The sequence below is a fragment of the Rutilus rutilus genome (genome assembly GCF_951802725.1).
Source record: "Rutilus rutilus genome assembly, chromosome: 19".
Taxonomy (NCBI): Eukaryota; Metazoa; Chordata; class Actinopteri; order Cypriniformes; family Leuciscidae; genus Rutilus; species Rutilus rutilus.
This window is the reverse complement of record NC_140232.1, coordinates 21,426,958-21,442,080: the sequence shown is the minus strand read 5'-3', so window position 1 is coordinate 21,442,080 and position 15,123 is coordinate 21,426,958. Positions and strand designations below refer to the sequence as shown.

Here is a 15,123-nt window from a genome sequence, read left to right as displayed (position 1 = left end):
GTTGGCGGGTTCTCACACAGCTCCCCTTTCCTTCATTCTCCACCCATCAGGCGGCCGCTCAGCATCTGTGGTGTGCGGATCCGCGTTAGAGTTGAGCCCAGTGCGAGAAACAGCAGCGGACTGAGCGCCGCTGTCAACCATCGGCTCCGGTATACCGGACCACTGACTGGAAAAGCTGACTTGATTTCCGTCTCCAGCATTCCGTCTGTAGCAGGTTCAGGTAAGTGCCTGGTTGGATTTGTTGTTTAATATCTAGTAAATGTTTCTACATTAAATACTGGGGGAAGTCACCTTTACCAAGTATAGCCTAGGCTACTATTAAATACAGACTTGATCAGAGCCGCGCACCGAGTCACGCGAATTCACATTCCTTAAAGCAACTGTGTGTTTAGGGATTGAAAACAGATTTGTTTTATATCATCCAATTGTTCTCCAAACTTGAATGTATGATCAATTAGCCTATATTTGTTATGTAGCCTATACAGTAGGCTATAACCAAAAACAGAAAGAAATTACACTTAAAAGGTGTACTGTGTGTTGATGATAATCTATAGCCTATCACGGATATTTAGGCTACATCAGCTGTGGAACATTTGCACACACACAAAAAAAGCAATTTAAATGGCAAATGGATGTTGTGCAAATATAAAGGCATTAATAATTCATATTAATTAATTATTATCATAAGAAGCCTATGACAGAAAATCGGTTTGGTGACATTTTTACGATATTTACACTAAGTCAGCTGAGAAACTCGTTACAGTTTGAACTTAGTAGGCTATCGAGACATAAAAATAGATGAGCTGTGAAAATAAATGTGAATAAAAAGGCCATTAAGATGGCAAACGTAAATATAACGACATTAATAAATAGATAATATTAATGATAGAATATTCACAACGTTATGTTTTTATTGTGTCACTGCACAATTTTAGTCATCATTATTGTGTCAAATGAATAGGTTCTGCATGGTTAGCTAGCCTATAAACACTTATCAAATTTCGCTATCTTCTCGTTAGCAAAAACAGCAGCTTATATTGGTCGAGAACTATTTATGATAACGCACGAAAGCACGGTTGTCCTGTCATAAGTGTTTCTCCGGGCTGAGAGATTGTCATATTTGTCTGGAGGTCTATATAAATCAGTCAGTGCTGGCCTCGATTCTCCATCGACCCAAATACATAGACTGGCTCGAATTAATTGGCAGGTCGATTCATTGGCAGCTTCTCATTCTGTCCCTCTTGACACTTTCAGTCACAACAGTTCCGCCGCAGTGCGCGTGCTATTTTTGCTTCTGTGTAGCCTACACACTACAGAAAACTGCTCAACGCGATGACAAAATAGCCTACTTTGTTTGAAGCGGTTCATTTCAAAGCGCGCGCGCGTGCATGTACCAACATTGCGAAGGGGTCAGGACAGTCCGTGTTATCTCTCTGGTCCTGACGTCAGCGAATGCAATTGAAAACACTCTGCCGGTCGCTGTACGGTGCGGTGCACCAGATGAATGAAATTCCCGGAATGCATATGTTAACCACCTGCCTGTTAGTCGCCGCTGTTTCATACTGGTACAGCAGTGAGCTTCTGACAGCGCTCCGTCTGTTTATTTCAGACTCAGCCCTCAGCGGGGACATGCCGGAACCCGAAGGGACTCGTCGGTCACCACAAGGTGTCCCTTACACCGAACTGCCGCACATCGTCAATGCCGACGGACTGCACTTGTTCTGCCGTTACTGGGAGCCCGACAGTCCGCCGAGGTAAGTGCGAAACATGACAACACAGACACAAGAGATTAGGTCAGGCCTCCTGGGACAAAGCGAATACCCCTCCGTTACGGTCTCCGGTAGAGCGGGACGAGAGGCTGATAAGCGTTCACGGAGGTTTCCTAACGGAGCTTATTTTTAACTTGCAATTCCTTCACGCATCTAAACAGTTAATTTAAAACGTAACACCCATTCTACAAATAGGCTATAACAGCGCAGGTTCATTTTGTAGTAAACGTTAACAGTTCGTTGATCTGCGGTTTCCCTCAGAACTTCTCTTTTATCACAAGATAAAAGAACTGTTGGCCCACTCACGTGATGTCTAAGTTGGTGAGCAAGGAAATAGACGAGGGAAGTATCTTGTAAATCCTCTCTCTCTCTCTCTTCCTCTCTCTATAGGCTATATATACTAAATAAAAATAGCTCACCCATAAACTCACTAAAGAATTCAGAATGCCTTTTTATTCAAATTAATAATGATTTATGACAAAAATAAATGCTGTTGCAAATGCATCCTTAAGTTGTCATAATGAAGAAGTCGGCAGGCTAATGTTTCTGATTTAAGTTTCATGAAAAACGCACTTAACAAACATGAAGAAATAATGATAACTTGTCTTGCAATTTGCGAGTTAAATTCAGAATGTCCGAATTCTCAGTATTCATAGTAGGCACAAAGTATAGTGAGTCTTTTTTTAATTTATCAGAACAAGAATCGGTTCATACAAGTAATACATGAATTGGGCTACATTGGTTGCTTTCTATCCCACTGAAAAATGAACAGCACTTTGGAGAAATTACATTGTAAATGATGTAAACTGACATTAGATGAAGACTCCAGACGTATCAGTCTTCTAGAAAAAGCTGTTTTATTTTACACATCCAGTCGGTTCCTCGTGAGCTCTGCCCTGCTGACATGAAATTGACAGACTTGTTAATAATAATATGTTTACTTAATTGAGAATTTATATCATACAGGCAGTGCCTGCTTTCACTCACACTGGTTTTCAAGTGATGTGAAGCCAGTTTCTCATAAACACTGTCTTGTTAAATGACTGTACTGTCCTGAATAACTAATCTGGTTAAAGTGAACGAGAGAGGGGCCCACTCATCTATGCGGTGAATGCTGAAGAAAATGTCTTGTTTTCCATGCAGAATCTGAGTTGAAAGCCCCTGCTCATGGCCTCTTTATGACCACTTAAAGACACACACACTCTCTCACAGTACAGATCTGCTCCAGTAGCCTACACTTTTCTACTAGTGTCATCATCAGCTGTGGTTCTTCTGAGTAATTGTAAAATAGGTCATCATTTTGAGAATGTGGTTTTGTCTGATGCTTCCATATCTTACTGCACACATTCATACAGGCAGTTTTATGTTTGTGTGTGTGTCATGCTTATGACAAACAGGTTAAACTCTTTGTTACAGAGCTGTTGTTTTGCCATCAGCGTTTCACCCTGAAGTGGCCTTAGTGTAGCCCAGGGGAGCATGCCGTTACCATAGTTACTACCTCTTTCCCTCTCTCAGACTAATTTGATCTCTAATGCGTGTGAGTGTATATGACGAGAGAGAGAGAGAGTGTGTGTGTGTGTATCTGTACGTGTTCATGTGCATATATAATAAGAGTGGACTGGTAAACCACAAACCATGTGATCCTCAGTTAAATGTTATAAAACCCCAAATATTTTGTTTTGGAATGTGGAAGATGTTGCATTTCCCATGTGACTGAATGTGATCGATTCAGAGCAAATAACATCTGCAGCCATCAGACATAACTATATCAAACATTGGAAGGAACGCTGTCAGGATCCCCTTTTTACTAGCTGTTTAGAAACATCTCATCGACTCTACAGCACGGAAAATACCGGATGCTTTACATCATTCAGCAATAAACTGATCCAATATGTGTTGTTTTATTTTATGTAACAGCATCCAAATGAGGTCAAATAATGAACATTTGAATCCCACTTGATAAGATAATGTTTAGACTCTACTCTTGGAAGACAGTTTATATAGTTTATATCAGCTTTTTTCAAACTTTTTGATGCCAGTAACCCTGTGAGTAAAATATTAATCTAAAAATTATTATTACATTTACATTTATGCATTTATCAGACTCTTTTATGCAAAGCGACTTACAAAAGAACAAAATCAATTTGTTGAAGAGCCAAAAATATTCAGAATATACAATGCCAGGTTTATTTGAAAACTATATTAGGAAGCAAGCTAGAGAAGAGGAAAAAATGCAGAGAAAAAAATTAAGGTTGTGTGTGTGTTATTAATATAAATGTGTGATATTATAATTCAACAAAATGATAAAACTGTTACATTTTTTTTTTTTATTAAAAGCCGACATTAAAGGGTTATTAGTTCACCCTAAAATAAAAATGATCCCATCATTTACTTACCCTCACACAATTGGAGTTATATTAAAAAATATCCTGGCTCTTCCAAGCTTTATAATGGGAGTGAATTTGAAGCCCAAAAAAAGCGCATTCATCCATCATAAAAGTAATCCTTATGGCTCCATGGGTTAATAAAGGCCTTCTGAAGCGAAGCGATGGGTTTTTGTAAGAAAAATATCCACATTTATAATTTTATAAACCCGAATAAAAAGCTGCGTCCAAAATTGTATACTCTTGAGAAGGTACTTATTAATTACTTCATGACTGCTAAAAAAGTATGTTCTGGATGTACTATATTTGCCATGTTGTCATTCTCATGTGACCAACCAGCGTCAGTTGCATCGCTCCACTGCCATTCACATATCTTCACCCGTGGCCTCATGGGATATTAAAGTGTCCATCATACGCATACTTCAGAATCTTGCCAGAAGAAGTAGGTCATCCGGATACTTTTTGCCTACTCTTTTATGAGTAGGCTACTGTGAATTTGGACATATTTCTTTTGTCACATACTGTTTTATATACATACTGTTTTATACGCCTAATATACTAGTGGAAATGCTTGAGTTTGTTGCCCAGTTTCTTACCTAAGCTTACGCTACTCCTACATCCTGCGTCATACACCAGATCTTACTCGGCTCTGTCGTGAACGCCGGACGGACGTTACCGGAAGCTAGTGATTACCGTTTATAAAGTTATAATTATGGATATTTTTCTTACAAAAACTCATCGCTCTGCTTAAGAAGGCCTTCATTAACCCCTATTATAACAGTAACCTACTATTCACTATTATAAAGCTTGGAAGAGCCAGGATATTTTTAATAAAACTCTGATTGTGTTTGGCTGAAAGGAGAAAGTCATATACACCTATGGCTTGAGGGTGAGTAAATTATGGGATCATTTTTGGGTGAACTAACCCTTTAAATTAGGCTTTTATATTGTAATTCAATCTGGTAAAAGTAATTAAATGAAAACATTAAAAATATTTAATTTATATCTTAAATGAACATGCATTGACAGGCCTAAAAGTACATTTTATAAAACCTTTTTTTTTTTTTTCTCTCAAATTTGTTGTGGACCTTCTAGCACTCGCTCGCACCCAGGTGACATCTACACCAAACCAACCTTTGAATGTAAACATAAACGTAGTAAGGTTGTCTGTTGGAAGTTGAACTTCCACTTAAAAGAACTGTAATGACAGATGTGAGCAGCTGAAGTAACAAACTGTTTACAACGAATTCAGCGGTTGGCTTAGCATTCAAAGAATGGCTCTGCTCACAGTCCAGACATCATCTCATACTGTCCCTTTACAGTCGCTTACATGTTCATGTCCAGTGCTGGTGCCGCCAGATGCAACCAGAGAAACAGGAAGTGGGTGAAAGTTGAAAAGACCACAGTAGCTCATTGTATGACCCCAGTAATGATTGACAGATCGCTCAATAGATAATCTGGGTATTGAACCCATGCAAAGTGAAGTGAAACACACTCTTACACAGTCTGATAAACTGGGTCATGCCAGTCAGCGTGTTTCATTCTCTAGTGTCTAATGGCATTTGGAAAAGAATTCCTTTACCAAACATGGATATTTATACAGCTGCCAGTGCAATGCCAAAAACACACACACAAATTCGGCCCTCGCAAGCGTAGCCAAAACTGTACAGGCACACATAATTTTTCATTATCTATTTATCTCTATTCTGCTTCTGATGTTTGTTGCTTTGTGGATCTGTTTTGGAATTCCAAAGACGTGCACACACACATAGCAAATACACACAGTAGTCTCTCTGTCTGCCTCGCAAACTCCATTCCCAGGGTTCAAGGACTAAAACTTTTTAATCTGAAGATGATCATGACTACAAACACACACAAACGTTTCCATTTGATCTCACACCAGCAGCTCTTAGACTGAGTGGCTTTATTTTAAGTGAATTTCTGTGTATGATAGGGAAATTAATTGAAAGATTAGCAGATTCTGAAAATAGAAGTAAACCTACGCACTCCCAGTCCTCTGAGACCATGTGAGCCCATTATACATTTACAAAGACTCTTTTTGTTACTGATTAGAGGCTGCTTTGAGGTCATAACAAATCTGCAACAGTGAAGGCCTAATGCATCTAGATTCCCCATCTCCCTCCTTAATCTCTTTCTGTCTTATTTTGTATAAGTTTTTGGGTGTGAGATACTAAAGAGTGTATTTTGTTATTCTGGTGTGAGACTTAGAATGTGTCTGTAAATCAGTAATGACTTTCGCTTCTGTTAACGGTTCTTGCACGTACATTTTCCACCGATGGGTCATGGGTCTTATCCATTGGCTTAATGAACTTTTAATGGGTACTCTTTTTAATGCCTGATTTTAATTGTGATATTACTTCAATATCAGTTCAATATTTCAAGAATGATGTAATGGTTCAATTATTTGTTTATTATTATTATTATTATTTATTAACATTTTATCAAGTTAAAGTTTATTATGCAATATATAGTAAGCAATTAAATATATATTATAAATCAATGGCGTTTGTGTGTACTTATACATTTAAAAGCAGATAGTGTAGGGAAACCGATTTCTCATGACAACCCCGCCGCAACAGTGCCACTGAATCTACAACCTGAAACAGACAGCGTGAGCATTGTTGCTCAATTACAGAGCGAATGAATCTGAGTCGGTTCTTTTTATTGATTCAGAAACATTCAGAGAAACCAGTGTAGTCTGATTCCCGATGAAAATAACTCAAGGAGAGTCAAGAATTCAAACACATAGTCTGTGTAAATGTAATTATTTCTTTCTTTCTTTCTTTATTTATAAAGGGACCATGCACAATTTTTAACATAAAATTTCCATTGCATGTATTGTACCGGATTTAGCCAAAGGCTAATTTTCATCCGTAGTCCCCCAGGCAGGTCAACGCTAACACAACATTACACAGACAATACCTATATTCACATACAATAAATAAATACATACATACACACGTACTGTCAGGGCCATAAAAAACATAAATAAATGAATTAGTCAAATTAATTTAACTACAACAATCTCAATGGTTACATGATTGGTTCAATTTTAAAAATGATTTTAACTTCAATTTAAAAGGACCATGAGCTCTACACCCTTTTATGTCCTCTGGTAGAGCATTCCACTGATTAGTGGCTTTCACTGCGTAAGATGATAACCCAAATGCAGAACGACGAAAGGGAACCAGACAATTACTCATAAGTGATAGTCTGGTAGATCTTACAGAGGTTTCACAGCGAAGATGAATAAAGTCACGTAATACGGAAGGAGCCAGACCGTTTAAGATTTTATGAACCATACACAGACTTGAATAAAGTCTAAAATTGTCAAAGTCTAAAAAATTATATTTCCCTATGATCCTACAAGAATGAAAATGGTTAGGTTTTTTATCTAAAATTTTTAATGTCTGTTTATATAAAGATTTTAAGGGTTTAATAACAGTTTCACCAGCTTGATCCCAACAAGTTAAACAGTAAGACATATGAGAGAAGATTGTAGCATGCATCAAAGCCTTAGCTACATCAAAAGGAAGACATGGTCTAATTTGTCTAAAGTTTGCCATATTATATTTAATATTCCTCACCATTTTCTTTACATGTTTTTTTAAATCTGAGATTTGAGTCCAATATAATTGTTGAAGTTATCTCCTCATCTTGCAATTAAATTGCATTTCAAATGTTTATTTCTTAAGTGCTAAAAGAATTGTTAAAAAAACTGTTAAGCAACTGGAATTGTTAGGAAGAATCTGAACTTGAAACTGTTCCATTCTTTACGATTCCCAGCCCAATTCAATAATTTGCATTTTTCCTCCATCAGGGCGCTGGTGTTTGTTGCCCATGGAGCAGGAGAGCACTGTGGAGGATATGCTGACATTGCTCGCATTCTGACCCAGCATGGCATTCTGGCGTTCGCCCACGACCACGGTTAGTGGCAGACTCCTAATCAAATGGCTGAAATCCCCAACATACAGATTTGTTGGTTAGCAACGGCACAGCAGTGTTTTGGGTGGTGTAGGAGGGCGTGCTCTTTATGAGGCTGTGAGAGCGTGGGGTGAAAATTTTCTTTACGCCCACATTTGATTCCTGGTAATTCATCCACCCTGTTTTCTTGACATTTATAACAGATGTTGTGGGAATGGAGTCATGGACATCCTGGGTTTAGAATGGGGGATGGAGTTGAGAAATGACAGAAATGAAATGAAACAAGAGAATATAGAATATAGCAGGTGCTATGTGTACAGAATGTTAAAGAGGTTTTGTGGCAGTGCCATGGTAACTAATGATTCACACAGAGAGACTGCAAGCCGCCTTGTGATGAGCAGTTGGGGTTCTGTGAGTGTGATTTGACTGTCTGGTGCCTCGGTATGAGTAATTGGTTCTATTGAAATACAACAAACAGAAATCATTACAGTCAGACTCTTCTTGATCTCTTTCTGTCTCTCTGCTCCTCTAACAAGCAGTTGCACCTCTCATATATATATAAATATATATATATATATATACACACCACATGCTTTTCGAATTTCTATTCTATAAATTTTTTTTTTGTTCCATTATTCATTTTATGTTAATTTGATGAAATGTCATGTCAAAAAATTTCCTGAGCTCTTCTTTGTGAGCTGTTGGCATAATTGTGTGAGTGACAGTCCTCTTTTATCTCCTGTTTAAAAGGGGAGCTGATACACAAAGATATTCTCTTTCTCTTTCTGTCACAGTTGGCCATGGGCAAAGTGAAGGTGAGAGAATGGATATCAAAAACTTCCAGATTTACATCAGAGACTCCCTTCAGCACATTGACATCATGAAGGGCCGGTACCCCAAGCTGCCTGTCTTCATCATTGGACACTCAATGGTAAAATACATTTTGAAACGGTCCCCCTATATTTTTCCATAAGCAAACAGAAACCATGTGTTCTGTCTCTTTCTAGCTCCTTTCCGCTTTTTTAATGTTGTTTATTAGCATGACAAACAAATTTTCATTTTACAAGCTGTGGCTGAGCTTACTTAAAAGTACAAGACCATTGCAAAATAAATGAGATAAGTAATAAAACTATAACATAAAGGAAGCATAAATTCTATAAATAATTATAAAAATAATAAGAAGAAATAACAATAAGAGTGATTATACTTTAAGGCAAGAGAAAGGTTGATTTACAGTGTAAAACATATTGATTTGCATTGTATTGTATTCATGCATTCACGCAGCTCGATTTTAGCAGCCAAGTTCTCAGCTCATTTGTTTGCATTCTTACAAGGGTGCAAAGGTCTCATATTCATATTTACATGTTTCCTACGTTTATATTAAAATTCTTTCCGAGAAGCAGACATCTCAAAAAGATGTAAATATTTTTTGCCTGGAAATTTCTATACAAACATTTAACACTCTGTTTAATAACTATTTAAAGCCAACTACAACTGTTGATAAAGTCAAAGTAAACTATTTTAGACTGTGACTCATGGGGTGGAGGCCACAGGAAGAACCGTGTGCTTTCGCTTTGTTCCATTTCCCATGTTCAGTGTGTTAAACTCAAACCATGGATGACTGAATATGAGCAAGAAACCAGATGAAAGCTCTTTGCTTTTGTTTTTACCCAACGGTACCTAATAAAACAGACCAGCTGCATCCTTAAGAAGCTTCATGAGCCATATAGACTAGAAATGTGCCTGGATGTATCTTTACACTGTATTTTTTTTTGAACATCACAAAGTTGTGTTGTAGTGATGGGCATTCTGGTAAAGTAAGAAATCCTTCATCTACTGCTAATGCCCATAATGCACCTCTCTCCTGTTCCTTCAGAGCAGATTCTCAATCTAGATAATGAAATATATTTTTGCTGCTCTCCATCTCCCTCACTTTCCTTGGCTTTTATTTAATTCTTCCCCTCTTTCTCTCGCTAATCTATTATCTTATGTAACAACAGGCTGTTTGGTCCTTATATAATCAACCACAGCCTTAAGTCTTTAATAAATAAGAAAATGAAATGATTTTTTTACACAATGCTTCCTATAAGGAAATTTACAATCTTGCTACATCCAGTCGTGGGATCGTGGGACTTTTCGTTTTCTGTGACCTGAGGAACTGAAGCTACTGGCTGAATAAACATTTGCTTTCCTATCACGTTTACAGAGGAAAGAGATCAGTGTCATATAATAGTGTGTGTGTGTGTGTCCTGGGAAAACCCTATCTTATGGAGACAAAATGTCCCCACAAGGATAGCAATATCCAAAATCCTTGTCCTTGTGGAGACATTTTTTGGTCCACATAAGGAATAAGGAACAGCTTATAATTTTTTTCTGTGATGTTTAGGGTTAGTGTAAGGGGATAGAATATACAGTTTGTACAGAATAACTACGACAAGTCCCCATAAATCATGAAAACACAACGTTGTGTGTGTGTGTGTGTAAAGGAAAGGCATGTACAGATCGGTGTGTTTTACTCCCAGTGATGCATCAATTCTAATTAAAAAACAATGACCTCATATAATCAAATCAAAGCAAACCACCTATTTTCCTGATGAAGCTTTAGTGTTAGTGTGCATGTAGTTTTGTGTGTCTAAGCTGAGTGTGTGTTTGGGTTTGTTTGTCTAGACTGAAAGTGTGTGCGTTACTTAAAACAGACCATTATTGGAGTCTCTTAGAAATGTGGTGGGAACTGCTCTTTAATCTCTCCACCTCTTTTGAATCCTGGCCTCTACTCATGAATATTCATAGTTAGGTTCATAATAGAAGCAAGATGAAGAAAGCAGAGGACCAGAGCATCAGAAAATTACAAATTAGGGGCTTCTCACTCAGATTTACCCATGTGTGGAAGTAAAATTGTCATATTTATCATGACAGAATTTTAATGCAGGGGTTTTCAAACTTTTATATAGGCAGCTATATATTTTTATGTATACAAGACACCTAAAATTAAGCATATTATGGTTTTTATATTATTTTGCCATAATATTTTATACCAACTTTGAGTGCTGTTAAATGTATAAATATAACATAATATCTTTTATTTAGAAGTACTAAGTAATCTACAACTAAACTAGTGTAGTTTGCTGTTTTCAATAACATGAATGGGTCTGTTTGTTTTACTACAGGGAGGGGCCATTTCCATTCTGACCGCATGTGAGAGGCCGCAGGATTTTGCTGGTGTGGTTCTCATTGCCCCCATGGTTCAAATGAACGCTGAATCTGCTACACCCTTTAAGGTAAAAAGTCACTAAACACACTATAGTGATGGAAAATTAATCTTTCTTCCCAATTGTTCGCATTTAATATCTTTCACAACTGAAACGTGAGGCTGTAAATTAGATCTGCTGCCCCCTGCAGTCAGACAGTTAAATGCAATCAAGTAACAATAGCTTTCAAATGTCAGCTGTCAAATAACTGCAGTGAAACTCAGTGCTTTCATCTATTCAATCAATCTCTGCCTCTCTGTAATGGCATTTAATAAAGTTTTTTTAGTGCATGTATGAAATCAGTTCCCATCACATTTTTTCACCTATAAACAAAACATTTTTTAAATTGCATGTAACCGAATGTATAGCCTTTGTCTTAATTTTGAAGAGTAACTATTGTTTTATCATATAAAATACACACATTTTTGAGAAATATTGTGCTTTTTTTTAAATAATAAAAAATGTGACTTATGGAACAGATACATTTTATGAGTATATTAGGTGTCCAGATACTTTTTGGGCAACGGTATGTTTATTCAGTACGATGTGAACATTGTCATTTTTACTAGCTGTTTCATTTGTAAATCTGAGAATGTTTCTATGAAGAATTTTAAATATGTAAATACTGCTGCTTATAGATGTTCAGGTCTCTGAAGTAAATCATCCGTGTGTTCTTGGATCCGTTGCAGGTTTTCATGGCAAAAATTCTAAACCGCTTGACTCCGAAACTCTCTCTCGGCTCGATCGAGTCAAGATGGGTCTCACGGGATCCCAAACAGGTACAGGAATGTATGCGAAAGGTCTTCTGTAGAAGTAGGGAAATGTGTATGTGTGTAAATTTCACGCTGACAGTTAGTGTTTGAATAAGGTTAAGTAGACAATCTGGCAATGTTGTTATGTTATGTTAGCTTTTGAAACAGTATTTACACAGTAAACCTACTCTTTCAGAGTGAAGCACATATGGTGCATAGTGATACATGAATGTAATTTTCTTCATAGCTTGGCCCTGGAATACTGTTAAATTGACAGAAACAGCTTGTCCCATTTATTCAGTCATTGTAGACAACATAAACATCTTACAGTACAATAAATTTCATTTGAATTGTTCAAGAACTTTTATATGTTTATTGTATGGTTTATTGTTTTCTGTTTATTGAGTATAATCTTGAGAAATGAGTTACTGCTATTAAGATCTACATCTCCTCATTAGGTGGAGGCATATGACACAGATGAGCTAAATTATCACGGAGGGCTGCGCGTCTCATTCGGAATGCAGCTGATGGATGCGGCTACTCGCATTGAGAGAGAATTACCCAACATCACGTGGCCCTTCTTTATTCTCCATGGCGACGCCGACAAGCTTTGTGACATCAGAGGCTCTCATCTGATGTATAATGAGGTCAAGAGCCCTGATAAAAAACTGAAGGTGAATCAAAACGTGCATAAACATTGGCCAAATAAATGCAAGAATGAACATTCTGTCATCATTTACTCACCCTCATGTCTATCCAAACCTCCATGACTTTCTTCTGTGGAAAACACACAAAAATAATGTCTCTGTGTTTTGTCACTGACTTTCATTTTATGGACAAAAGCAGTTCTTTTGTCATCATCCTTCAAAATATGAGTTTGTGTTCCACAGCAGAAAGAAAGTCATACAGGTTTGGAGTGACATGAGGGTGAGTAATTGATGCAGGAACTATTCCTTTGAACTAGAGGTTTGACTTGTGAAAACGGTCTGAGCTGTTGTTGTGGCAGTAGATGTTTCGGATATCACAGAATAACCTGATCCAGATGCACATTCTGTACTCTAATAAAAACCACACATCTCCCCCTCCATGCTTCAAAATTCCTTTAAGCCTTGCCTAGTGCATACTAACTCACAAAATCTGTGTGTTTTTCTATGATGAACAGGTATATGAAGAAGCCTACCATGCCCTGCATCATGACTTGCCTGACATAGTTGAGTCTGTCTTAAAGGAGGTGAGCACCTGGATCCTGGAGAGACTCCCCAGCCCTCATGGGTCTTAGCTGTCAATCACCGCATGCACACTTGCCTAAGCCCCGCTCTCTATCAATTCTTTCATCTCTACTGACTAAGGGATGTCTGATTGCACTACATGCCAACAAAACTACCCTCATTAAAATTACCTAGGTGATGTAAGAGGTCATTAGTAATAGTAAGTGACCTTTGACCTTAAGTTCCAATTATGCTTTAGAATGGCCAGTAAGGGTTCTGTGGGAGTTTATGTTCCGTCAAACTTCAAAGGTATCAGCACTACAGGGCATGGCGTGTGTTGCCACTGTAATATAACACAGCTGCAATTTGCTCTTTGTGATGTCCACTGCTCATTAGAGATGCAGTGCTGCCCCCGCTGGACAACAGCAGTACTGCATCCTGCTTTGAGCGCAGTTACCAAGGCAACTCAACCATTGCCTATGGCTTGGCAGAAAAACAAACTGAACCTACAGAATGAGAATATGGTAATGCTTTGAGACATTGAGAGAGCAAAATGTCTGCTGGGCAATTTTAAAATTGCTCTCGAAGAGATCAATTAGACAATCTCTAACAGACACATCTATGCAGGAGATCCCACAGATTCCCACATATACACTATATATAGCCACATTAAGGAGAATTAGAAAAGTTTTTTGGCTTTTATGAGTTTCTTTTGGTGGTTTGACTGTTTCAAACACCTCAGACTGTTCCTGCCGAGAACTTGCTGTTCTGCAGCTGCATTTACTGAATACGAAACCTATTTGCAGCTGATTCTTCCTTATGGGCTCTGGAATTGTAATATCTCATTCCTTTGTTTTTACAAGTGTTACGTTACTAAATGAATATGTTACCGTTGATATTATAGTATGTTCACAATAGCTTTTGACCTCATTGTACGCCTCAGGGTTCTCATGGGGTTTGTAGCTCTAAACAACATGAAATTGTAAAAGGTCAGTCGTTCACACCAGCTAAACATTTAACACGACTGTTTTGATTCTGACAGAGGGGAGGTTTGTTACAGAGATTTGCCTGTTATCCTCAAAGGCATTTTATTAATGAATGTGAATCAATGAAGGTTTTTTTTATCACTGAATGTGGCACATTTTTAATGGAAGCTACACGCAAAAACTTTCTCTAGCTGAATTTTATAGATTGTCATTTAGAGCTCTGACTAAGATCAGAAGGAAACTGACTGCTATCCGTGACATGAACAGAACTGAAATGCCTAGCACAAGATTGTAAATAGTGTGCATGTTTGTAAATGGGTTTTGGAAGGAGAATATGTAGAGAGAAGCTATATGGATGTCTGTTTCACACGTAAAGTATATTGTCTCTCAATCATTTGAAATGGAGCTCATCACATGTACATGATATGTAACACATCTTATGAGAGTTTGTAGAAGAACTAAATCTTTATCACTGATAATCCTCTGTGACTTTGACTGTTTCCTAAGGTGGAAGTGCTTGGAGCACGGCTAATATTCTCAAGGACATTATCTTTACATTGGGCAATAACACATTATTCATTTGGATTTGAAGAACTGTCCATTTGAGTTGCTTGCCTTTACTATGACATCTAAAATTCTCTCCTACAGTTGCACTGTCCTAGTAAATGGCACATTTAATATAAAAAATGTTCTGAATGCTTGCATAAATGCTGTAATATATTAAACACAGAAATCAAAGATATAATGTGATTTAAATAATAATCAATATGGCCAGGTAATAGTCTCTGAATTGTAAATTCTATAAAATAATAAATTTGAAATGCTAAATGA

General features: G+C 37.5%; 1 protein-coding gene across 2 annotated transcripts; it reads left to right on the top strand.

Moving 5' to 3' along the window:
• mgll (monoglyceride lipase) lies at positions 1–15,123 on the top strand. Of its 2 annotated transcripts, XM_084390424.1 has the most exons (8): positions 1–220; positions 1,610–1,754; positions 7,995–8,101; positions 8,893–9,029; positions 11,266–11,376; positions 12,036–12,125; positions 12,557–12,772; positions 13,261–15,123. In XM_084390424.1, exons 2-8 carry the CDS (start codon positions 1,630–1,632, stop codon positions 13,375–13,377), a joined length of 903 nt encoding a protein of 300 aa, XP_084246550.1. In that variant the 5' UTR covers positions 1–220; positions 1,610–1,629; the 3' UTR covers positions 13,378–15,123. The 2 variants fall into 2 exon arrangements, with proteins under 2 accessions (XP_084246550.1, XP_084246549.1); XM_084390423.1 differs by lacking the exon at positions 1–220 and having other exon boundaries at positions 1,042–1,754.

Coding starts and splice junctions, on each gene's coding strand:
- mgll (XM_084390423.1), top strand. CDS start 1,453: ATGCAATTGAAAACACTCTGCCGGTCGCTGTACGGTGCGGTGCACCAG. Junction 11,377..12,035: donor AATCTGCTACACCCTTTAAG/GTAAAAAGTCAC, acceptor GATCCGTTGCAG/GTTTTCATGGCAAAAATTCT. Junction 12,773..13,260: donor GCCCTGATAAAAAACTGAAG/GTGAATCAAAAC, acceptor TATGATGAACAG/GTATATGAAGAAGCCTACCA.